Here is a 27,215-nt window from a genome sequence, read left to right on the forward strand (position 1 = left end):
ATTGTGCTACCTGCAGTATTTAACATGAATCTGCACATGAATAGAGTGTGTGCAGAATTATGTGGCTTAGCTGCTAAATCAAACTGCTCTGCATCAGAAATTAATTTCCTTCTTATGTGAAGTGCACGGGTAGTGAATGGTCAAAGTCCTACAAATTTCACCACATGTAGAAAGCCTTCTAACGCCCCTTCTTCAAGTGACAGCCATGTTCCTGCTTTAAAATCAAGTTTATCTCCTGAGTACTCTTTAAATATTTCTGCCTGTCCCAGATTGCAATTACTTGTTGATGTGCCTGCAGAAGACAAGATCGTATAATGGTCTAATCATGCATCTTTAGCGTAGTGCTTTTTTCCCTCAATAGCCTGCTTTGGAGTCTTACCATGAAAATGCCTTAGTTTGTCTTAAGACCATCCAACGTAGCCTCTGCAATGTGTATCCTTAGCTTCAGTTTCTCCTTTTCTCACTGTCTGCTAGACCTAGTTGATTTTAAGAGGGGGCACAAATCACATTGCTTTTCATGGCAAATGGAGGTACAATCTTACCAAAAACCTGTTTCTATACTATAATGGGTAGCCTTGAAATTGGTTTGCACCATACTGTAGGCACATCAATTTTGTCATTTGCTTAAACTAAAGCTTAAACTACTACAGTACATTGTATTTTAATGAAATACACAGTAAACATTTTTTAGTGAGTTACATACACAAAATAATATTCAGTGTCCATAATGACGTGCCAGTTGTTGATGTGTAGATTGGCTCTGTTTTATTTCCCTGTTTGTGGATAGGTATTCTAAGTACAATTTTCCTGTTAGTGAGTGTAAATCCTATCATAACTGAATGGTCAACGATCCGCCTTTTAATACTAACAGTCAGTGAAGAATGTTTATTATTTATTGAAGTGCAGCTGACAAGTTATTTTCTTTTAGCACTCCTGTGCAGTGTGGAAGTTAGCAGCTACTGTAACTGAGACAAGGATTTTATATGGGCATTTCTTCAGACGTGCCAGGGTATCGGCTTCAACATCATGGCAACCCTTTGTGCGAAGACCTGACTCCTGTTTCAGTTTTAAATGCCCTTCCATGTCGATTCCACTCATCTCCTGCACAGTAAATGTACTGTAGTGCACTGTACACCAAACCTTTTTTCTTTTTAACTTCTGTCTCATACAAACAAAGGAAGACATACCAGCTTCCACAACATGACATTTTTTCCTTTATCAGAGGTGTTAAGACAGTTCAGTACGTAAGCAGTGTTATTCTTAAGAGCACGTTATATTTGTATATTTCTAAATAGTGGCCACCTGTGTAAATATTCAATAAATACAGAATTTAACAATTTGCATTTCATCCTCTAAAAGTTATGTTTTTGAGTCTTGCATCTTTTACTTTTCTTATCCAACTACACTGTAGCACCAAAAACTCTTCTGGGTTGAGATCTTTGGATCACTTAGCTAATACCAAATGGGTTAAAATGTCCTCTAGCTAGTAACTTGTCTTACCTTCGTGCTCCAGAAAGCAATTTTCTTTTCCTTGATCGAAGTTATTTAATGAATAAGGCTTATATTATGCAGACTTTTGATTAATTTACTTTTGGATGAACTTAGTCTCTGTCTCCAGCAATACATTTTTGAAGTGTGACCATCTCTACTGATTCCACATCCATTCTGACTCCTTCCTCTGACCGCAAATTACCATGAAGGGATATTGAGCACTAGATCATAAAGCTTTGAAATTTAACATTAAGCATTCCATTACCTTATTAGTATTAATATCCCGTGTCCTTTGTTTGCTTTATAGCACTCTAGAGTGCAGTGTTTGATGACTAAAATGTAAAAATGTCTGAAACTTTCAAAGCTGCACATTCTGCTTTGGCCATATCAGAGAGTGGTGTTGTTCTCCACTGATATCACACTCACACATCTTATTTGATTTTTGTTTATTTGGAGATATAATTAATTTCTGAAAAGCAACCTACATTTGTCAGTAACATAATGAGGCAGGCCGCCATCATGCAGGAGATGAGTGGAATCTACATGGAAGGGCATTTAAAACTGAAAACGGCAGTCAGGTCTTGACACAAAGGGTTGCCATGTTGTTGAAGCTGATAGAAATGTCTGGATAAAATCCTTTTCTCAATTAGCTGCTAACTACCAAACAGGACGAATGGGTTCTTGTTTGTAATCCTTCTAAATGCTTTTATTTTGAATGGGATGGTCTGTGGCATAACCCTATGAGTTCACCATTTAACTCTTCAGTGATTTTAAAGTTCATTTCTGTTTTAGATTCATTAGCTATATTTAGAACAAAAGGTTATGATAGAAAATATTTGTTGCATTAAATAATATGGAAACACCATTAATAATTAGTGCAGCAAACTGAGCTGAGATGCAAGAAGCCAGTGGCGGCAATCATATTGCTATAGGAACAGTGTGAGTCAGATATAATGGAAGCTCATTAATTAAAAAATGGAAACAAAATGAAGCAAATGCTGAAATCCTAAGGGAACATTGTGAAATTAGACAAGGAATGAGATATTGTTTTAATAACCTTAATGTATTGAGCCAGCTAAAAGGTTCCAGCAGAAGACGTAAAAGGACATGTTGAAGGAGACATGTGCCGTAAAATTGCACATTACTTTATTTCTTAATGGCTTGCACTGCAGTTTGGATTATTGAAATGCCTGGCTTCACCGCAGTCCTGCAGTTTAAAAAGACCATAGGATGTTAACTCACAATCGACAGCAGACAAGATTACTTCTGCTTTCATCACTTTCCCAGAACTTTGGTTTCTTAGAATGTGATCCTGTCACACGGACTCTTTCACACCTACATCTGTGAAAGTGCTTTATCATGGAGCATCGCATTCCTCAATGGCCCTTGTTTTATCCTCACCACTCCACCACCCTGGGATCCTTCAGAGGGAAGGACACTTCATAACAGTTCATCCTTCCAACTTCTGACCACCTCATCCAATTCAGGGTTGCGGTGGAGCTGGAGTCTATCCCGGCTAGCAACAGCCCAGATGGGATCCCAGTCCACAGCAGGACACACACTTACACCAGGGCCAATTTCCCCAGAAGCCAATAAACCTACCAGTACTGTATATTTTAACTATGGGAGGAAGCTCAAGCGAACATGGGGTGAACATACAAACGCCACTCAGATAGCACCTCGAACCCAGGACCCAAGTGCTGTGACGCAGAAATGTTAACCAATGTGCCCCCATGCCACCCCATGACAGTCCAATTGCACTGGATTCTTGTATTCTGCATGGTACTAGCAATGTGAAATCACTTCATTTGCAAAGGTCTTGTCAACATGTCCAGGTACAGTATTTGCTTCCCCCAAGGGAAGGTACAGTATGTTTTAATTGGTCTTGGGGAGTAACATGAATTAGCAACTATACAGAGGTGCAGAAGTGCCACAGAGTTCAAAAGAGGAGAAAAACGGGCTGTGATTCCACAGGGTCCCAGACAATCCGATTAATGAAATGTGGATCATTTTGGGATAAGTGCTGAGACTTGGAGCCGAAAAGGAAATGATTCTGGTGTATCAGTGGCTCTTTAACCGAGAGAATATGCAAATAGTAGAGGGGAGATTCTGTGCATGGTGTGTTAGAATGTGACAGCAGAGACAATGTGGAACAAAATGAGCTGTATTGACATTCTGGTAAACAACATTACTCCCAACAAAACAAGCAAGTTTTACATACCTCTAATTACAGTGATCAGATAAAGAATCAGGCTTCTGCCATTAACTAAAGAGGTACAGTAGTAACCCATCAAGCTTGTTAATTTTAATGAATATTTTTAGACATCAAATAGATTATAAAATAAATTACAAAGTGATAACCTATCTGTAATGTTTTATGATTAAGAATATGCTAATGACAAGTTAAAATGAAACCACAAAGCATCATACTGTAACTGCATTACAATGTAGTAATACAGTAAGTGTACATAATAAATGTAGTCTTCTTATTGCTAAATTCTAGCTTATAAGCTATCTATTATGCTTTATATCCAAATGGACCAGGGAGTGATAAGAATCACTTTAAAATGCAGTGCAGCAGGATTACAGATGGCTTTTAATTTATTTATTAAAATCCTGAAACAATTAAGTATGATCAATACAACAGGTGGTGTGTTCAATTACATTATTTAGAGAGAGAATTTGGAACAAATATATGAATATTCCTCAGCACTCAAGAACCAGTGCTTCCTCCATAGAAACATTACTTGCATAATTGATTGATTGCTTAAATACAGTATGTGTTCCTGATCTTTAATTAAGTTGAATACTGTATAAGGATAACTGGGTTAGAGCTCTGTGGGAGACTGAAGACCCCTGTTTTAATGATAACTAGTGTGCAGAGTTCCGGGAACATTAATTTTTGATCAGTTGTGTTTCAAGTCATGTCAGTGAACAGTGTGCAAAATATTGCACGTTGGCCAAATTAAAATTAATTTGACACCAGCTCACCCTTCAACATCACAGCAGACAAAAAGCTAAATGAACTTGAAATTTACACACATTCATTTTAATTGGTCAAAAAATAAGTTCATTGTAATCAGATTAGCTGTTTCTATTTCCTCTTTTTAATTTATTTGACAAGATAGTAGTCTGTCTAAAATTATTTGCAATGGCTGATATTTTTGAGGCAGTTTCTCTCTTTCCCTGTGAGATGCTAAGGCATCAAACATTGGTATTCTGGAACACGTTTCCCTTACAATTTATCTTGCCTTTATAATTGATGTCTACGGAGCAAAGAAAATTGAAATATGGAATATGGGCATGATAGTCTAGAAACTGTTATCCAAATCCAGCTACAAGCCAGTGCTCTTCCTATAAGCCTTCTTTTACGTTAAATTAGTGTCATTGTAGTGCCGGAGAAACATATAAAGGCCTAAGCAGACCCTGTATTGTGCTAAAATTGCTAGAGCATTATGAAGGTTCATCTTTAAAGCCACTGAGCATTACATTCACTGGATTTAAAAGTTCTCTGTGACATGCTATTCAGCAAATCATTATAGCACACGTACTGTAGGAATTTATGCTAAACCATCAGATAATTAAAGTGAAATTGGGCACTCACAAGTCTGGCTGGGCTAATATTGTATTTCACAGTTAAGAGAAATTAGAGTCTGACAAATATTTCTAAGAGCCTAGTTACAAACAGAAATTGTTTCAAAATAATAATTTGAGTAATTACAGGTATGTAGCTGCATGGAACTTAAAAACAAATATTTTTATTTCTTAAATATACTGTTTAGTACACTAAAGATCTTGAAATTATTATACTCTGATGCTTTTTATGGCTGTTATCCGGCATCATCAATAGATTTTATATCCAAGTACTGGTCTTTTTTTAAGTCAACATTAAAGTTTAAATGTAAAGTTAAAAAAATATTGAACATCAAAGAAAAGTATTACTTACAGTATAACAGCAATAAATTCACAATGCTATTGACATGAAAATTATAATCTTATTACGAGCTAATGCCCTAACATGTTAATGAATAGACATGAGATGCTTAAATTCAATTCAATAAACAATCCCTACTCTTATTTAGCTCTTTTCTGGATACTATGCTCAAAGTGCTTTACAGGTAATGGTGACTCCCCTCCACCACTACCTGGATGATGCAACAAGAACCAGAGTGTGCCACACCAGCTCTCAGTGGGGAGGAGAACAGAGTGATGAAGCCAATTAATAGACAGGGACTATTAGGGTAATTTGGACAACACCTATCTAAGAGCATACAGTACTTGCATAGATTACATATATTGAGGTTCTGTTGATGCTCATTATGGTATTATTCCTACAGTATCCAGTCAAACAAGTACTTTTCTACTCACTCATCCCTGAGTTAAACTATGAAACTCGTCTTGAACTCCATATATAGACTAAATGCATACTACAGTTACCAGTACAGTAAACCAGGTGGTTTATTATTCTGATTATTCAGAGATACTGTCTCAGACATGATCACAGTGAACTGCTCATTCCATTGTATCCCCTTTATGACGTCTGATAAGCTGCACTGCTGAAAAAAAACGGCACCTACCTCCAGCTCCTGAAACTCGTCGTCGTCATCGATATCGTAAGACAGCGTTTGTATTTTAGCATCTTCGGCAGAGAGGTCCAAAAACTTGCCCTCTGTGAAAACTAGGCCGTCTGTGGTGGGAGACAGGTCTTCGATGAAGGTGGTTTCACAGCACTCTGTGCCCATGCTCTCACTCCAGGATTTCAGCATGTTCTCAGAGTACAGAATGATGTTGGGTCGATAATGTGAATCCACAGACTGGGGGAGAGTGCTGGGATTCAGGAGCTGTGGAGTGGGGCTGCTCTTGTTGCTCTCCACAGAGTTCTGTGGTGGCAGGTTGACAACCACATGTCCTTGGTACTGCGGTGCTGAGTACACAGACACCAGCCCATCCTTAGTCTCCACCATGAGGTTTCGAGTGTTAATGAGGCCGTTCTTCTTGGTAGATTCTGTGCCATTTTTGTGAAAGGCAACATTCTTTTCTTCTACCTGTCCCTCCATTATTGTTTCCCCTGGGGTGCTTTTCATAAATCTCTTCTGGAACACATCTGCCTGGAAGATTGTGCTTTCCTGTGATAGTTCAAAGAAAAAGTGCTTAGATTAGAATAGCAGATTAAAATGGCAATTAAATTTGATCATATTTATGATGTTATCTGTTAATCCGCCTCATTCCAAGCGTATATGGTATTTATTTGAAAAAAATGGGTTACAATATATAAAAAAGAAATTTAGAACATATGTTGGCTCCTTTTTTTGAAGGCAGGAAGGAGTGAAACAACACAGTATTTTAATTGCAACAAAACCACATCATGTACTAGCATGCAAAGCTTTTTTCTGTTGTAGCATTTGATGATTTTATTTTAAAATAAGCACAACTACAAGAATAAAAGCATATAGTGAATTCAATTCAATTTTGGTATGCAAATGAATATTGAGAAGGTACAGCATGATATGGGACGGTGGTGAAATATGAGCGTCTACCAATCGAAAGCTAGAATTTCTGTCTAGTTGAGTGGTCTTTGTTGGTAAATAAAACATCCACTTAGCATCATCCTGCATGCTGTAAATTAAGAGTGAGTCACTGACGCAGTTCTGAACCCCCTTGAAAACATCAAGGACAGTATTGCATCCATTCATTTGCCTTTTGTGTTAAAAGACGAGTATGCTTTTGTTTCCAGAAGCACGAACACTATGCAAATGAGCCCCTGCATGAGCAATAGATGTCGCACACATTGATTCCATTCCGGGTACAATTGCTTTATCTATAAGCTTAGTTACAAGTTTAGAATACAAAAAAGGGATTCTTGCAAAGCTCAGCAGTAAATCTGAGCTGATAAATGGCTATTACTATAGATGCAGAGAAGGCTGTTTCTCTAATGGCCATTTCGTCAACTATACCCAGCAACAAATCTCAGAGGGAAAATGATATAAACTTAAAACCCCTTTAGTCAGTGTCCAAATACACTACCCCCTGGTATGTAGCTACTTTAATTCCAGATATTGAATGTCACTTTCTGCCATCTGTCTGATAGAGATGGATGTACATTTTATTCACTCTATTACTAACAAACGTTTGGGAAGGCTTTACTAGTGCTATCTTCCAGGATTTGCTTGGTTTTACCAAGAATATGAATCAATCTAAAGTGAATCACATTGCTTTCATTGTTGTGATGCAAGGTAATGAAAAAAGTAGTAGTGCTTTCTTTTTTTTTTGTTTTGGAGAGTGTAGGAAAGATTTTAGAGCAATATAGGGGTCCAGAGAGAGCCTGTTTTCTTGTAAACACAAAGCAGCCAGTCAAGTGAAGAAGTGCCTCAGCAACAGTGATAGGTTAAAAGAGTTTAACCATTTTATTCTTGAAAATCAAAGAAAATGAGTGGATCTGATTGAAGTATTCAAAATTCTGAAAGCATCAACAGAATCCACTCAATGCTATTCTTCAGCACAAGCCAAAGGACGCATGTGGAAGCTACATGAAAGTGCATTTAAAACCTACAGGAGGTGCTTCTGTGGGAGTCTAGAACTCGCTACCCACCTCACTGAAGCCGATACCCAGACTTATCAAGATACCAAGAAACGGCTGGACAACATCCTCAGATAAACTGTCTGGAAGCAAACAAATGAAGCAGATGGAGTGAATGGCCTCCTCTTGTGGGTCACCACTCTTATGCATTTTTTTAATCATGTCTTCATTAAAAACACATATGCAGAATTCTATGGTGCTTGGAAGCTGGCTGCCATGTCAATATGAAGGGAATATAGAACATGATTAATACATGTATTGAGGGAGGTTTGAATGTGAACTACTGTGATGACTATTCAGAAACTAATATGCACAAAACAGCACTGAAAATGAATGTTTTCCTCATAGAAGAGAGCAAATCAAATGATACGGTCCATTTAAAAAACACTGTATCTATCTAATTATAACTATGATATAACAGATTTGGAAATTGTTTTTACTGACAATAGTAATTTAGGAACAACAGTTAATCCCTTTCAAAAGAAACAAAACACTTATATACCACATATATTGATTTGTTCTGTACACTTAATTTCTGTTTAAAAGATTTAATTTAAATTAAAAGATTTGAAGTTTTATTTGATTAATTGTCTTTACAAAGATATCTGTAATATATAATCACTGCTTTGAAAGTAATCCATGTTTTAAATCACAAAAATGCTTTATACAGTATGTAAAATGACTGTATACAAATATGGTATATACTGTAGGCACAGCATTTATTAAATTTTGTAAACACCAACTAATTTTTGGAAGAAAGTAAATATTTATCAATGACATTTAATATAAAATACAAACATATTTCATGTCAATTTATTATGATATTTCTTTAAACTTTGATCCTCATTAAACAGTTACAAAACTTCTGTGTGCCCTTAAGTCAACGGTAGTCCTCCTTACAAATGCATCTCTGCTCTAAAATTAATGTGCACTCAACAAAGTAAAAAATAATTTATAATGAATTTGAAGCTTACAACCCATTACACAGTAATCGACAGCAATTAGAAATAATTGGCAGCAAAGGAGCACCATTAAAATTGAAAGTTTACAGAGTGTTTTTGAGAGTCTGAATGGTTTTGAGCAATGCATGTGGCTATATAGGGTTTGAGGAGAGAACTAATGCAGAAGAAGACATGATAAAGAAGCACAGACATCCATCACAGGAGTCTGAAACACCCTCAAATACTATAGAGAAAGACGAGAAACAAAAGATCAAAAGAGGAGTGGTAGACACAAGTAAACTATGCAAAGGAAGAAAAGCAGCAGGGGTTTATTAAATAGACTGAACAAAGAACACAGAAGCCCAGGAAAAGAGTTCATACTGGACTGAAGGAAGGACTGCACACCAGAGGTGCTGCAAATAATCATGTTCAGGTCTGGAAATAATGGAGTATTTTAACTTTGCAAGAGAACATCCAGTCTGGAATACATGGAACTAGAATAAGGATATCTGGCCCTAATGGAAGATTTGTAGTGTGACAAAGAAAATAAGCTGGATACCCTCTGATGGTGAACTGTGGCAAAGGATTTAGAGTACAACTGCTCTGAGGCACTCTAAAAAGTTGTAGGAATATATATATATAGACATAAAATGTCCCGACTGAGGAAATCTACAGACAGGTTTTTCAAACGCCATTCATGACAATGAGCTTAAAGAATAATGCCTTATTAGCAAAGCTACAGCTAACCAAGGATATAGTGGAAATTTGCAATCAATGCAGTGGCTTCCATTGAGTCTCAACGTTGAAGAGTCTGAGATTATATAGGCTCGGAGGACTAGAAAAGACATAGAAACAAGAACCTTCAGTACAATATTGCTACATCAGTCCTAAAATATAGAAGTGGCATTAAAGAGGGTGGTGACTCAGAAAATCAAGGAGAAGACAAATGTTAAAATCGTTTACACTTAGAAAACATGCATCTTTCTTAGATGTTGTCTGTCCTTCAATACCTGCGGCTTATGACTTTTCTAGGGTTAATTGTCATACCCTATACATTTGCCCTTTGTGAGATTCTCTCATAAAATTGCCATTGTTCAGTTTTAATTTATCACACCATAAATTCAGCAGTAAAATGCATTGGTTAGTTAACCTTTTTGAATGAAGAAGGATTGTGCAGTCCCAAAGAACTAAATAAGGATTTTACCTTTAAACTCTCAGACTGCATATGAAATGAACGCCTGAATTATCAGGTGTATGAAGGAAAAGGACAGCCGATCTCAATGGTACGCAGTGTTAAACATACACATCTGTGCTGGAGCACTGAGATTCAATTGTAAGTTAAATGAGATCTTGAAGTAACCTTCTATCTAAGGCTTTGTACTACTCTAAGGACTATGACATGCACAGATACAGAGCAATCTCAAACGAAAATAGCTTAATCTGACAGGTTATTGTACAGTATTTCCAACATTTAGTATTCAAAGTATTGTCCATCATTATTGAATGTCTTATTATGCAAAGGGCAATCACTGTAGAAGAATAGATTTGCTTTCCCACAGGATTTACGACATGTGATCACCACAAATCCTTAAAAGGAGCACAATGAAAAAGCTCCTTACTACAACAAACCTGATCCTTTCAAGCTACGGTAATGTTGTTGCTGCTATAAATATTATTAACATATTAGTTCTCAAATGACTGTTTTTTTTTGCACTGAAACCATAATTGCCCATTTTATGTAAGATATTTTAAAAGATGAATAGAATTGATCTTTCTTAAAAATTGAATATTACTGAATCTTTTCATCTATTAAATCAAAATCAAAATCTGGCTTCACAAATGTATATACAGATATTTTTTAGATGGAGACGGTCACGTAAAGCCTAATTTAAAAAAAAATTACAAGCACCAAAAAATGCATGAGAATTTTTAAGATGAAAGAACTGTGACAAGTAGATTAGCTGCTCATTTATATCTTGTGCTGTCTGCTAGTGTAGTAAACCTTACAGGCTTTCACAGACATTACTAAGAAACAATACACAAATCCTTGTACTTAGTCAGATTTTAGGAGATGAATTTCCTCAGGTGTGCGGAGATGTCAGAATATCTTCTCCTAGACCTGTTTTAACAGATGTTAAATATAGCATAGAACAAGTACATTTCACTAAACCTGTGGACAAGCCTTAATGCCTGTTACAGTACAGTACATATCAAGTGCAGCAGCACATTGGATTTCTGTCCTATTGCTATAATTAAAACAAAATAAAACAATAATTGGGAAAGTAAATCAGACCTGCTTGTATGCATTTTTATTATTTTGACGAAGCCACATAAGCTGCCTGAGAGCATTCAGAGAGAACCTTTGCTTCCACAAGGAGGGAAACAGTGTTGTCATGTCAGCAAAAATTGATTCATGGGCAAAAAACACAGGACGGTGGTGAATAACATAAACAAGGTTGAATAGCCTACATACTGTAACATTGCCTGGCAAGTTTTTTCTATACTGTATTGTGGGGCACGTTCTTATCTTGCACATCTTAATGGAAGTGGTTTTGGAATCCTAATTGTGAATGCTTGCACAGATTTATTTATTACCTACATTAATCTATTAAAATATGTGTAGTCTTGTCTGCTTTGTAAAGTATTAGACACTATTAACATTGGTATGAACTGAAAATGGCTCAATGCTGATGTCGTTTGACTAAAGTGGTACCAAAAGGAACGTACTGTACCTGGACAGTACCAGAGGTACCACATACAGTAGCTGTGAAAGGCAATGCAATACTGTACAGTACATGGGACTGCAAGAGCAGGGCAGAGTGTTACAGTACGTTTCATATTACGATGTCAATTCTAGGATGTAAAAGAGAGACCATCACGGTGTTCCCATCAGGTCCGGACTGACCATGTTGTTGTGCTGCTGGCAGCATGCGGACATTTCTACTTCTCTCTCATATTCTGCTCCAGTTTTCCCACAGAGTAATATCCACCAGCTTTAGTGTGTTCTCCATAAAAGCCTACACACATGTAGAACAGTGGACAAGGCAAACAGAATTGACGTTTCATACGTACAGTATTATTTTTCGATTAGCTTCAATTTAAGACCTGAACCAGGCTCCTGCTATGTTCTGCTGCAGAGACATAACAAATGTTTAAGGGGGAGGAAATTTCAGACGGAAATTCTCTAGATATGGCAATGTTGTTAAGTGGTTAAAAGTGTTTTTTTTTTTACAGATTAAGTAAAAACGTCTAAAAACACGATCAAAATTCCAAAGTGACAGGCCGTTTAACAATACCAGGTAGACATTTTATCTAAATTTGAAAAATCTATTTTAAGTTTAATTTATTCTTGAAGCCGCATTATTCTAAATTGAAGCAAAGCCCAAAATAAGGACAGTGTCGACTTTGACTTGATCGAAATGTCGATTTCATACGGAAACCTACAGCATATACAACACATTACATACTGTACACATGGAAATACTATTGTGCTAGTGAAGACTGATAATGCTTAGCTTTTTTCCGGCCACCAGTACGACCTACCAGTAAGACCTACCGTAAAAATATCTGAATTACTGCAACCCGCTGTTTAAAACGTTCACCAAATCTAAGTGGCTGATGTGAACTAGCATTCAGGAGCTGTCCACAGCACTTTCACACAGCGTTTCACCGCTGATTCAATTTGACCAGGCGATACAGTATAAGCACATGTTTATCTTAAGTTTACAATATATCACTTTCAGATCCTGTAAACCAAATAGATCGTGAGTTGAAAGACAGGGTGCTTAATGTAAAGAGAACCTCACAATTATGAGTCTTTCCGTGTTCTAAATCACAATTGGACAGAACAGTAAAGACGCACAAAGCCCAGTAATTTTACGTAGCAATGTCCATGCCTGTTTGTGGTCGTGAGCCCTTAACACCTATACACATTCGAGTTATACATTTTTCAAATATCTAATGAGCACATTTTGACAGAAACACCTCGCATTTTCAAAGGCACATCAACTTTCATCGTCGTTGAGGTCTACCATTTGGTACCAAACAGGCACAAATAGGTACTGTACTGTAATACAAACTGAACACATCCATAGTTTTTTTTTGTCTGCAACCTCCGACACAAATGTCTTTACAAGATGACCAGTTTATGTTGTATCAAATGTTATGGAATACCGATGCCTCACTGATGATGTGTGGCGCATTGTGTCGAACAGTTGCTGTACAGAATCCGTGATCAGACTATTAAAGCGTCTCTACTTACCTTCCAAGGTGAAAGAGCTTTATGCGTTCAGGATTCCCGGTGCCAAACATGGGAGAAACGCTCTCTGGAGCCGCAGCCTGTTCTGCAATTTCCACATTCCAAGCTGCACACCGTGAGTCGCCTCTAGGAGTTACGGCAAAGTCCCAAACATCAACTACATTGCCTTGCAGATGTGCTTTCTGAGCACGTTCGGGATGAAATCAACGGTAATGCTCAAATTCGAAATTGTAAACAGAATTAGAGAACTTCTTCAAATAGTTTAATCTTGGCAAAATTAAGATGGTTATCCTTCTCTCTCTTCCGCTACGATCGATTGTTTCGAATTCGGTGTTCAACTCGCCTTTATAAAAGAGATGGAGTGACCGTGGAGAGCTGAGGTAAGGATACAGCAATGTAGTCGTATTGTGTGGTCCTCTACATAGTGGTTCACCGAATAGCTGTGGTCGGTCGGATTTCCTCTCGGTCCTAAAGTGCACACGTTACGAAGCACTACGACAATCCGGTACCTGGCTTTTGATTTACAGTTCTAGCAAGTTTTCAGTGACATTTTATGTCGCTGTCTTTTTACCTTTTGTCTTTTATCACAGTTGCCACGATGTAAATGTTTTGCACGTCTTAAATCATGGCTTAATTATCGTATGATTAAATCAACACAGGAAAGTCCCAACTCAAAACAAAAGTTTGAGCGATTTTAAATCGATGTGCAATGTACAGGTAAGTGATATTTAAACAATCTTTTTTATAGAGAACATCTTTTAGCAGGGTAAGGAACAGTGATCAGTTCATGTAACAACATTTACAGTAAACCGATGACAACAACAGAGGAATGGTTCACAACTCACTTGGAAGCAATCCACAGCTGTATACTACAAAAATGGTTTTCCTTCTCTCTTATTGTCTAAAAGAGCTGCTACGGTGAGGTCACTTACCTGAAAACATCAATGTCAAGATCTTGCTCAAAGAAAGTGGAGGACCTCCTGAATCTAGCAGAAATGGTATGCGCATTGTGTAGAAAACCCACTGAACCACACAGCATACTCTACCCAGCAACAAAGCTCAAGTAGGGACATGAGCCTTGCAATGCTTTCACACTCTGTTAGTGTCACCACAGACAACGCAGTCTCCTGTGCTAAGAGCTGAATAATGATAGACCGTTGTTACTGGTTAGATGAGTTACTGTAGCAGCAGAGGTTGGTTATTCCCATTAAAGAGTTTCAGCTGTCATTCACAAGCTTTCAGATACAGTAACTCACAAGCTGCCCAGCCTGAAGCCAGTGCCCAGGTGTGGCACCACTTGAATGAATCACGTCATTAGGGCTTACAAATGCTCAACAAGGATACACACGCATCTGATATGTGACCAGGGTGTCATGAAGTGACCACTAAGAGTGTGTGACCAATGACCAGTCCACCATGTGAAAATAACAGAGACCTCTCCCTGCAAGGTCATACTGTATGTTGACAAATCAGTCATTTTTTACAACTGGGCAGCAAATGCCAACAGTCAGCTGAGATTCAACGAAAGTCCGGCTGAACTGCCAATTGGAGGAAAACATGAAGCAGTCCATCAAAAAGAGGAGTAGGACAATAATAATTAAAGACAACTAGAACCTGCGCATAAATCCTCTAATCATGAACATTGAACGTCCATGTCCAGAATATTGCAGGGCATGTCCTACAGTGCAGCCTTGGCTGAGGATGATAATTGGAAGGCTTTCCTTTAATACAGATGGTGGGAACCTGATGAACATTTGCTGAACTCCGAGTAGATGGTAGCCATCCATCCGTCCATCCATTTTTGAACTGCTTCTTCCAAGTTGAGGTCACATGGGGAGCAGGAGTCTATTTCAGCAAGCAACAGGTAGGCAGGATACCTCCTGGACAGGACACCAGTCCATTCCAGGGCAGGCAGACGCAAACACAGACACGCACACCGGGGCCAATTGTCCCAGAAGCCAATTAGCCCACCAGTATGTTTTTGGACTGTGGGAGGAAACCCCACAAGAGCAGAGTTAACAGCTCCAGTACCTGTGGTTCGAGCTACAGTATCTAAGTGTCCAATCCTATGAATATTGTGACTCCATCTCTTATATAGTATGTCATACAGATAGGAATTACTAGATAGCTGGAGTAAATCACAAAGATTAAAGTTTGCTCTCACATTCGCAGAGAATGAGCCCCAGTGTTTTAAGAAATTAATATGCAAACAAGTACAGTACATTCCCATCTGTCAAGCAAAGGACACACTGCAGGGTTTCCAATCTTGGTGCTTGGGCCCCAACACCTGTGCCATTTTGTTCCATCTGAACGCTTAATAAATAATTAAACCCTTAATTTACTAAATAATAGGTTTAATTCAAACCTGTTTCAGTTTTCAGTATGTAAGAGTTTGCCTTTTAACTTACATATCTTAACTAACTTAAAATCTCCAACCTTTGTATAGGTTCCAACCAAGCATATTGTTGGTTCAGTTTAGGATTAATTTAAGTCAAGAGCTCAGCTCCAGTGAAAACCAACAGGTGTGGGGGTCCCCAGATCCAGGACTGGGAACCCCCCGGCTTAAAGAATCTTCAGCTTGTAACTGTGTATTATAAACAAACATACTGTAGCTCTGAAGTATAGAGCAGAGCTGGTGGTTTATCCTGCAGAGGAGAGGGCTGTCCTTATATGTATGGGCTGTAGGGCATTATAGAATGATATTAGAATTAATGAATAATAATCTAGAGATCTAGAATGAGAGAACAGTATTATAGAGTTTGACAGTTTCTTAATACAATGACCAAAAAAAGTTTCAGCTCTTAAATTTTCCTTTAAGAAGACATTTGAAAAAGAAAATATTTCTTTTTGCTGAATGAAAGGTGACTTTTTTATTTTAGCTGGGGCTGTGATTTGATTATGTGGGCATAGTTCATTAGAATCCTCAAAAACTTGTCTCACAACAATCTGGCTCGAACAACACAAGAATAACCTACACAAACTCTTGTTGTAGTTAATCCATATACAGTACTATACCCCTCCTATCTAATTGGCTTATCGCTGGGTGTTCCTCACCATTAACATCATTTGTTGGTTTGAAACAATGTGAATACATTTTCAGTGAAGGGTTGCCATGAAATTTTATTTTTGCAAGAAGCAAAAAGAGACAAGAATGGAATAAAAATTAAGACACTTTCAGGACACCTCTTCAGATTTTTTATTATGACATTAGTGAAGGTACAGTATGCAGTATGTTAGTTTACAGAACAGTATATCCCCAACAAAGTGTGGAATTCATTTTGTAGCCTGCATGGCTGGGAGACGTCGAGATGTTTATGTCAATTATCCCAAAAGCCTGGGAAAGATCTGTGTTACATAGAACATGCTTCAGACACAACAACACTGCCATCTAGTGCATGCCCTTCATTTTCCAGCAGTCTGTGACAAACCTTCACCGTTTCTCTGTTGGGCTGTTTCCACCCGATCATCCCAGTCAGGGTGTTACTCCTTTCGCTATATGACAGCCTACGTCTGAACACTGAGTAGGTTCACATGCACTTTTCCCCTTGGATCATTATGAACAGGCAATCGAAGAAAGGAATTCTCAGAAGTGATTTCCTTAACTTTCTGACGTCACACCCCTTTTTCTCATTGAGCGCAGATTTATATACTGTATCAAGCATCAAAATCGAAATGTGTTGTTGCATCAGGTTCACAAAGTTATTACAATGTAAACATTTTTTTTATTTATTTGCAAATAAATGTCTGGTGCACCGACATGTTTTTCAAATAAAATTTGGCATCAGTAAATTTCTTAAGATGATTAACAAAAGAGCTGACCAACATGGGGGCTGCCTGTGTTGTGTGTTGTATTGTGACTACTGTGTGTAGTACAGTGCGTGACCAACGCTGAAAGAAATGCAAGCTGTCCATCTGCAATAAATGCTTTGCACCAGGCTGCAGATGCTGTCTAATGGTATTCTGTTTCATTCCTTACATAGTGCCTGTTTACGAGCGTGTGACCCTTAGATGCCACATGTTATCCCAGCTCATCCCATAAACATTCAGTGGTGCTCAGCTTTGGTGAATAGCGCATCCAAAGCACACGTGTCACATTCTCCTCTCACAAAAAACCCACATTGACATGGGCAGCACGAGGACACGCATTGTCCTTCTGTACTGTTGTCACGTCAGGATGAGCCTGAAAGTGAGGTGCCAGCACTTGATCGATGTAGCAGCAGACAGCTACAGTAGCATAACACTCAGTCACTTCAAGTGGAGCTCTGTTGTGCTTTGACACTCTTTCCCTGATCATTAAAGCTGAACTTCCCGTTTGACATATCTGGGACTCCGACTATCACAATTTAAGTGATGTGGCGATGATCTTGGAGTGGTTTCCCAGATCATGACCTGTCATTGTCAGACTATCTTTAAATGTAATATCTTGCCAAGTTAGAAACTGATTGACCTATTGATTGAACTATTGATGGATAAGTGAACATTCTAGACGGCAAGCAGCATAGTCCAGCCTCCAGCATATTGACAGGAGGACAGCAGTGCTCTTTTGATATGCGAGGGGTCCATGTTTTCTCTGGGCCTTGTCCAGCTGAGCAGTCTAATTCAAACCTAACTGATTTCAAATTGGCATCTGAAGCCTGTTTTGGAGTTGGCTTTCCTCTCCTTAAAATTTGAATGAGATTTATAACTGTTATCAATCCCTCCTATTTGTGTGAGTTCCTGTCAATGAGCAACCCTCACTGGGTGAAATTGTACTAATTGAATGTAAGCAGAAGGAAAAACACTCACTCATTGGACTGTCTGATACATTGTTATTCCCACTGGTGTCTGTTCAACTTAAGCTGGTCACCTATTAGGAGCTTTTTAATAAGAGGTAGTAAGCAAATTCCTAATTGGTAAGTTGAGGAGAGACTGCATGATGTTCTGTCTACTGAAGGTATGGTAAATTATTGTACTTTAGGTAGTTTTGAATCCCCGGTGCAGATAAACATCTGAACAAGCAAGTAAATCAGTTACATGCATCAATTAGCACCAGTGATTAAGGGTCTTGCTGGAGTGAAAACATGCAGACACGGGGCTCCCTTTGGACCGAGACTGAGAACCACCGCTGTACACTGTGTGCTGTGTCCAGGAAAAAAAAAACTCTGTAACCAGTTGTACTCAATAAATCTCTGTATGAGTAAATTAAAATATTCCATTGATTTTTTTCTTACAGCAGAATCTCTTCCCAGATTCTAGGTAGAATTTTCAATTGAGAAACAAATGTCTTCTCTATGTCAAATCACTGCTGAAGTTGCATGTCAGTACGTTTCATTTTATAGTAATTTCTTGAACAGCTGTCACTAGGGCAATTATAACTTCAAACTCTCACTCCTGCAATCCGAAATCTCAAGTAACACTTTTTTAGATAGAAGATAAAAAGGTTAAGAAATACTAGGGAGACACTGACACTTGCCACAATATCACTGCTTGATTCTTTCTATTTGCACAATATCCAATACCTCCTTTTTATATGAAAGCTATTTCTTTGTCTCAGAATTTCCATAATTCAATTAATTGATTCTTTAATGGCATGATCTCCATGTGATGTGCATTTTCTAAATGCCAGACTCATTGGACCTTAAAATTGAGCTTGGTGCTTTGATGGTAATTAACGACACAGACATCAGAACCTTAAAATATGCTGGGCCTTTGTGTGCTAGAAGGAAAAAAATGAAGATAAAGTGGAGTTTATTGCTGATTTAGATCAAAAGCACAGAGGCTATGGAAAGCCTGGCCTGTGTACTGTACCTCTTCTCCACATGGTCTCTTATTAAGCACATTCTGCAGGTTCCACTTCTTAGGAAGTTCTCAGAGCAATAATGCAGTAGGTAGGGTAGATATACCTTTTTCTGATCCCATGTTTAAAATTTCAAATAAGGAACCTCATTATGTCAGAAGTACAAAGCCTTCCCACTCTTCAAAGCGTTTCAGCTGAGGAGACAAATGCTGCTTTTTTATTCTGAGCCTTGCTACCTGATTTTAATGATCTTTAAGGCTGCCTTAATTTAGTGCTGCAGTATTTCTTTTTACGGCTGCCAGTGGCTCGTTCTCTTTCTGCAAGTGTGTTCTGTTTCTCTAGGCAGCTGCAACATTTTTATTCACATCACACCTTGCATTTAATCTGTAGTGTAATTATCTGTGTCCTGAGCCCCAGCAATTAGAACCTATTTGTGACCCGCGTTCCCTCAAGTTCAGTTACTGTATATTTCCTTGAAGTCACTAAGGATCTCAAACCCAAGACATGATGAAATGGTCTCTTAGGACTAGAGTCATTGCATTAGAGACTTTAAAAGTATGTACTGTATGTACTGTACCTATAATGTTTTTAAATAAATTAAAAAAACACATGTGATACCTTCTTTTAAATTGATAATATCCTTCCTTTTGCCTTAATGCCTACTACTGCAGTTTTCGGTGTGAAAGTTCCATTTATAAATTATTCAGGGGATGTGATGTAGGATCCAGAAAGGCTTTTAAAAATATACACATTACAGATGGAGAGTAGGAAAAAGTGCTGCAGGGTGTCATAACTATCAGCAGGTTTAGAGCAGGGAGATTTCTAAACCCCTGTACTCAGCTTCCACTTTAATGTGGTCTGAAAAATCAGCTACAGCTGTCTGCACTGCTGCTGTCTTACATGAGTATTGTGTGCGTGCTTAGACTGACCACATGTTGTTTAACCCATTAGCGCAAGAGAACTACAGTAGTTTGCAATATCGAGTTTTGCATCTACTGTTTGGAACATAGGCTGACATGTGACAGGGAATCTTCACTTTATTATGGTCTCCAAAATAGACAAGAAAGTTATATATTGTTTGATTAAACAACTACATTTCAAGTATGAGCCACCAATGTCATAATATCAAATACAGCAGATTCAAAGGCATCAAAGCATTGCCAATAAAATAATCATCAAACTGTGTGAGAGTAAACATGGTGAACCATTTAAATTTCTGAATAACAAACACAGGGTTTCTCTATCCTTGACAAATTATTTTACAGATCTTGTCAATGGCGAAAGGTTGGAAAATATCAGACTGGAAAGTATTTCTTTACTGCTAACTTCAACACTTCATCTTTGGAGATAAGTGGATTTCTCTTACCGATACGCTCTTATTATTATGTCTTTCACTTTCTGCAGCTTTTTGAGTTTTAGACTCTGTAGTCTTTCTTGTTTTAATTACATAACTGTTGATCTACGCTTGAAAAGGTATGATCAATTTTAGCTGGTTGTAATTGCGTCTGACTGGAATTATATTTGCTATAGATGTCATCGACACAAGGCCCTGGTAATCTTCAACAGAGTGTATGAGATTCATCAGCAACTGTCCAGAGTCTCCAAGAAACAGAGTTCTTCATCCAGTTAAACTTCTCTACTGTGTGAAATCTGATGCAATAAGTCTATGTGGACATGTTATTTGGCAGACTTCAGTTCTCATTAATATTTCAATATTTTAAGCAGCAATACATATATAATCAAAAATATTTTTTAAGTTAGAACAGAGGTCAGAATTCCTGAATTATCCAGTTCATGTGTGACATGAACTCTTATCCTCTTTGAAACATTCAGAATATTTTATTCTTACTGGAAACCTCCACACTCTTTTTAATAATATTCGCAACGTGCTCCATCCTCAGTCCTCCTGGAAATGATATATATAGCTGTGAGTTATACAGAGGTTTAACTCTGTAACTCTCTATTCTACCGCTTAGTGCAGCATTCCTTGGTGTGGGGGAATAAAGCAAACCTCTACAGGTATTGGAATGTTCTTTTATTAATTACGTATTTGAAGCTTTTTAAAGACAGCTAAATTTCATGTTATGAGAACTGTCAATCTCTGCATGATCCTACTGTGCTTGGAAACCTTGCATGAAGACTTTAAACTCCAATGTTTAACTGTTACCAAAATATATGTGCTTGTGCCAGTGAGAAGGAAATTTCTTTTAAGCAGGAAGAGTTTTAGTATTTTAACCCCCTCCTCCCTGACAATAGTCCAATAGTTTCATTCAAAGTAATGAAAAGCTTGTTTTGCTGTACAGACAAATTCTTTGATTTCAAAAGTAAATCAGAAAGGGAGCTATAAAATTCAATATAGTATAGTGATGCACAAAATTGCTTGAATTAAACAGATACTTATATTTTATTTTCTTGCCTGTGGCAGAGGTTAAGAATCTTTAAAATCCAAGATCATTACAGCACATGCAGTACTGTGAGTGACACTAATTACGACCTCGCTTGGCAGTTAATGCTGGGAACATTAAAATATTTATTGGACGATGACAGCTTCAGGCAATGTGGGTTTTCCAGAGCTGTTATGTTTGTGATGTATTAGAGAACACAAGTAAAATCTTGTGGAGACTTTAGTTAGATGTTGGGTGGAATCTTAAAAAGGTTTCTTAGAGATATATCTGTAGATTCTAATGAAATATCGTCTAGTTCTACTTTTTCTCTGTTAAAATGCTGAAGCAAGCTAGTCTCAATGTATGATCTTTGACAGGTTTAATAAAATGTAGTATTTATTGGAAATTAAATGTACATATCGAAGAACTCTATATATAGTAATATATAGTATACCTAGATTTACAATGAACTGCAATAGGATGGCAGACTGGTTAGTGCTGTTGTCTCACAGACCTCAGGTCTGTGGTTTGATTTTGTACTGTAGTGCCTCACTTCTTTCTGGAGTTTGTATGTTTTTTCTGTGGTCTTATGGCTTTTCTTCATGTGTTCCAGAGACATGCATGGTACTGTATGTTAGTAGATGTCCCTAAAGTGTCATTGTTTTATTTAAGATGTAGAAGTATTATACATATTAACATCTTCAAGGAACATTATAGCCAATTTAAAAATGTCAAGAATTGTTTTTATAACGTACTTTTGAAGGGGGCTCCAATGTGAAACAAATGAAGCAAGCTTGTGGCTTGTTGCTACTGTCCATTAATATTTAATAAGCATCGATTTTGTGATTGGCAGATTATTCAAACAAATTTTGCGTCTAAATGCTGGGGGAACAAATGGGTTGACTGTGATTATGAAAGTTGAGTCTTTGAAGATGTTAATTAAAATCTATTTCATTTCATTCTAATGCATTGTGCAACTACTGGAACCCAAAGTACAAACTAGGTCTTTTGTGTTTTAACTCAAACTACCGTTGGTGCAACAGACATAATTCCTTCCAAGCAAGGAATTTTTAGATGGGTGGCATGGTGGTGCACATGTCAGCATTCCTCCGTGCAGTGCTGGGGTCCTGGGTTCAAAGCTGGACCTGGACTTTGTTTTTCCCTTGTTTGCATGGGTTTCCTCTGAGTGCTCTGGTTTCCTCCCATGGCTGGTAAGACAATTGGGTTCTGGGAGTACTGGCCCTGAGTGTGCGTGTTTGTGTCTGTATGTGCCCTGCGATGGGCTGTGATGAATGACAGTGTGCCAGTCGCTTGTTGGGAGAGGCGCTGGCTACCCTGTGACCCTGTATTAGTAGGTACAGGGTAAGAAAACGGATGATAATATGTTTATTACTAATGTGCTAAAACCTTAACAAAGTCTGCAATGTCTTTATTCTTAATTTGCAAAAATAATATCTACATTTGACAACCGCTTAAACTGTTGTTTACACAGAGCCATGAAAAAAATAATGAATTCCACCTGCTTAAACATAGATTTGTCGAAACAGTTTCCATCTACCACTGCAATCACAATAGTAATTTCTTTATTGAGCATCCTTCAATTTCCTTTGGTGATTCATCCCTAAACTCAAGATAATACCAGCTCTGACCCCCCCATTATAAAACCTAGAAGAAATAGACTCAATACCAATCACAGGAGCCCCACTAGATTATTACAAGAGTACAAGGACAGCGGATAATGAAAGGATTCTTATTATTACAGCCGAATGACAAAACATATTTCATTTTCAGACAGTGTATTGCCAAAGCAGACTTAATTACTGTTTATTTCTGCTTTCGAGATATAAGAGATTACACCGATTTTATATGAAATGCCCAGATTTCGACCTTAAGTATTGACATAAAGATGAGGGTACCCTAAGAATAAGGTAGGCAATAAAGGTATAAACAGAAATTGTATATTTGTTATTAGAACGTCCTTTACCTGAGATCTTATAGTTTGTTACAGCCTAAATGAAAGTGCTTGAAAGAGAACGTGAAACACCCACAGGTACTGTAGGATTTGTCAGTGCATTCTTTTATAGAATTGAGAGGAAAAATATCATAGAAGCGTATGAGAAAGAAGCAGGACTGTCTATTTTATTACAATATCTGAGTCTCTTTTTTTCAGTCCAGTGAGAAAGCAGCTCAGAATTGTGAGTGAGCCTGAAGTCACTAGTAAAAAACTAACATGCCCTGAAAGAATCTCTATAGAGAAAAAAAAAAAACATTGGAGAAATCTATCTTCTGTAACTGGTCTTAATGTTTTATTTTAAAGATTTTACAGTCACAAGGTGCTAGCCAACACAATAACCTCTTGTTAAAAATGGAAGAATAGGAAAAGAATGGCATTTTTGGGAAATTCTGTAACATTACATATGAAAATCAAACATTTCACACAGTATATCTTAGCATAATTGAAAGCTAAGAGTTTTCTTAATATCCTTTTTCATGCTTAATTTATAACAGATCAAAAATTTTACTGATTAGCATTGGACAGGCAGAGGGCAAACTTTTGTCCAATTTTGTGGTGTGGGAGATGAGGTAAAAGATTAAATAATACATTATATGCAGTTAGCCTGAGTAGTCAATTCAACAATTAAACTAGTTATTTTCTAAGTTAGACATATACTGTACAATATATACAGACAAATACATATACTGTATACACATGTCAAGGTCATATACAGTTGATTACAAAAGAGATTAACTTTAAGTACTGTTACCTATAATGTAAATCTCCTCAGACACTGGTTAGAGGTATGTTATTTATGCAGCTCATTAAACAATTAGACCAACATGTATGTAACTGAGGACACAGTAGAGAGAAATCAAAAGACACTAGGACTACACTCCTCAGGAATTGAGTGTAGAGAGTGCTTCTCTCCTCCAAAGATCCTGCTTTTATAGTTATGCAGCAACAGCAATTAAGGAGCATCCGAGTTCTGCCTTGGAGCAGATTGGAACAGCCCTGAGGAGTTGCCGACCTCCAGAGCATCATGTTAACATACACAGCTTCAACTGAGACCTGTTACAGTCTTACATTGAAGGTTGACAATGTGGTTCAAATCCTTCAGGTGAATTGACTTCAGTTGTAGCAGTTGACAGTATTTTATTTTCCACTGTAGAAAACTCAGGAGATGAATTAATTATGTAAGTGTTCTTATAGTGCCAGACAAATCATACAAAAAATGAAACCATTTGCTGATGCAGAATACAGTACGTATAATCCTGCTCATACTTGTATGTTTTGTTTGATGGTAGGTATTATTTATTGAAATGTGTAGCACCAACATATTTTGCCATTAAGATGCAGAGCACAGGGAAGAGGTCTAAACCAGGCTGAGATGTACAGTAATTTAATTCAGATTCACAAACTATCTTCACAAAAAAATGTATTCAACTTAATGTAGGGAATGTATTCAAATACTAACACTAATTGGGGTCTAGCCAGCCAGATACTTTAAATGTATATTAATAATGGAATTAGAGTGGTTTGGGCTTGACCTCACATGCTATTCATTTCTTTTGGCAGATTACTTGATTAATATTTAGATTCACATCTTCCTTTGAAAATTGCAGAAATGTACTAGGAATAAAAAGAAAAAAATGCTGTGTGAAACATAGTTTTGAGTAAAATTCGACTACAGCATATGTGTGAAAATTCCCCGCAGACAGGATTTTCCATGAAGGCAAGACAGAGCAGGCAGTATTAATTAGGATGTGTGAAGCTAGTTTCAGTCTCCCATTCAGCATAATACCTGATGTGTTCATGAACATTGCCTGGGATAACTTAACTGCAAATTAGATGCAAGAGCACCATCAGGTATAATTCTCAATTACAGCCACTGGGAAGGAAGCTTGTCCTGTGGAAGGAAGCTGGAGCACTTGGAAGAAACCCATGCAAACACTGGAAGAACATACTGTGCTATACAAACACCACTTGTTGATATATTGGTTGAAGTACTCTCCTTGGGCATTCAGGGGTATGATTTTCCTAGGTGACCTTAGAGTCCAATCTGTTCTTCCAGTACATTATCCCAGCCTGTGAAATCAAATGTTTGTATTTAAAGCAGGAACATTTTCTCTAGTTTTTAATTTGGCTGGGGTATGAAGCTTTTTTAACCTGGGATTTTTTTGTTTTTGTATTTTGGGGATTTAGTTCCATACAGAGTGGGGAAGTTAAAGACACCTCCATTTAAGGATGTTATTTTGCCATGTTATTTTTATTTTGACAGAACAGAACAGACAAAATGAAATATAATAAAGGCTGAACATATCTATCCCATGTTTTGAAATATGTGGGTGTGCAAATCAATTGGTGTTGTATAAATGTTTTTCCAACAATGAAGTTCTGTGCCAGGAATCCTTTCATCCTTGATTTTTTTTACAAGATGCGCACAGAGGAGTAAATCTACATCTGTGAAAAAACATGGCTCTGATTTCCCTTCAGTCACAATTTCAGCTCAGCCTAATGTGTTCTCCTTTGTTACGCAGCCAGTTTGGTACACTAGCAAACAGTCATTGATACCTCACAAATCAAAGTGCAATTACTTAAGTGATTACTTGGTAAAAGTACAACATCAAAACTGCGTTGGCTAGTTGTTTCATCTTGTACATCTTTCCTCAGTCATATGCTGTAATCCTTATGTAAATCATCTCTCCATTTAAATCATTTTAACATTTGGCATACATTGAAAGGAAATATATGACCAAGATGTACTGTATTTTTCTCTTCTGCTAATTAACAAGCCTTGCGTACAGAGATTAATGGAAGAGTTTCACACATCAGGAACCCTTTGCAAAGTCAGCTGTCTTTAGTCCTGAATGTACTGAATGTTAAATGAGGAGTTCTTTAATAACTGACTGGGTGAAATGATTCATGTGACATGGATTTTTCCTGAATGCAATGATGGCGCAGACATTTGCGTTCTGGAAAAATGACAGATAATTGGTCGAAGGCAAAGCGTTGTCCTGGGCTCTTCTGCAGTACAGAATGTTGTGAATTGACACATGCTAATCAAGAAGACACTAGCTGGCAAGACCTGCAGTTCTGTTGTGATTTATAGCTCCACAATGCCTTTTGTCCTGGGTTTTGTAACTTGCCAGCATTTCTTTGTGCTCACAGGGCATTTAAAATACTTACATGTTTATTTACTATTAGTTTTTGCTATAATTGCTGCAGGGTCCACTATAAACTAATTGTAAAAATAACCGTGAAACTAAAATATCAGTCTCAAGTAATGCACATGGCACTTGTATATATTATCATGAATAATACAGCAACGTTCTTTGTTTTCACATACAAGGACCTAAGCTGTGGAATGTTATTTATGCTTACTTTTTCAGAAAGTAATACAGTCAATTTCTGTCTCAGAAAATTAGTCCTATAGATGATCCTTAATAGACAGAGGCACTTTACTAAGACTTGGAACAGTGTTAATACTTAAGAAGATGGTGCAGGTCCACTTTTAATTAAATAAATGAATTGAACAAATGATTAACGTAAGAATATTCCATACTTGTCAATGACAATTTAAACATTCCTTTACCACATCTTGAGGCCAAGCCTCCCTGATTGTGATCGATGGGCTGAGGTGGGCATTGTGTCCGAGGGCTCTGTGCTATGCCAGCCTTTTCTCCTTTTTGCCAGGGTTTTTTGCAGTGGACCAAGGACTGTTGTTCCAGGGGCGGAGCGGTAGCACTGTGGCTCAGGATCTGTGCCTGGGGCTGGAAGGTTGCCAGTTTA

General features: G+C 37.6%; 2 protein-coding genes across 6 annotated transcripts in view; one reads left to right on the forward strand and one right to left on the reverse strand.

Moving 5' to 3' along the window:
* LOC102684480 (synapse differentiation-inducing gene protein 1) overlaps positions 1–13,704 on the reverse strand; it is a 54,488-nt gene extending 40,784 nt beyond the window's left edge. Inside the window, exons 1-2 of one of the 2 annotated variants that reach the window (XM_015362807.2) lie at positions 13,271–13,683; positions 6,069–6,617 (exon numbers count right to left, since the gene is read on the reverse strand). In XM_015362807.2, coding sequence (XP_015218293.2) covers positions 6,069–6,575 — 507 coding nt within the window. In that variant the 5' untranslated portion in view covers positions 6,576–6,617; positions 13,271–13,683. Of the gene's footprint in view, positions 1–6,068; positions 6,618–13,270 lie in introns of both variants that reach the window. The other variant, XM_006638685.3, reaches the window with a different exon arrangement.
* The window catches only part of apmap (adipocyte plasma membrane associated protein), a 98,047-nt gene that overhangs the window by 55,144 nt on the left and 15,688 nt on the right, over positions 1–27,215 (forward strand). The gene's annotated exons all lie outside the window — the stretch shown is intronic.

This window comes from Lepisosteus oculatus, chromosome 17 (assembly GCF_040954835.1).
Source record: "Lepisosteus oculatus isolate fLepOcu1 chromosome 17, fLepOcu1.hap2, whole genome shotgun sequence".
NCBI lineage: Eukaryota > Metazoa > Chordata > Actinopteri > Semionotiformes > Lepisosteidae > Lepisosteus > Lepisosteus oculatus.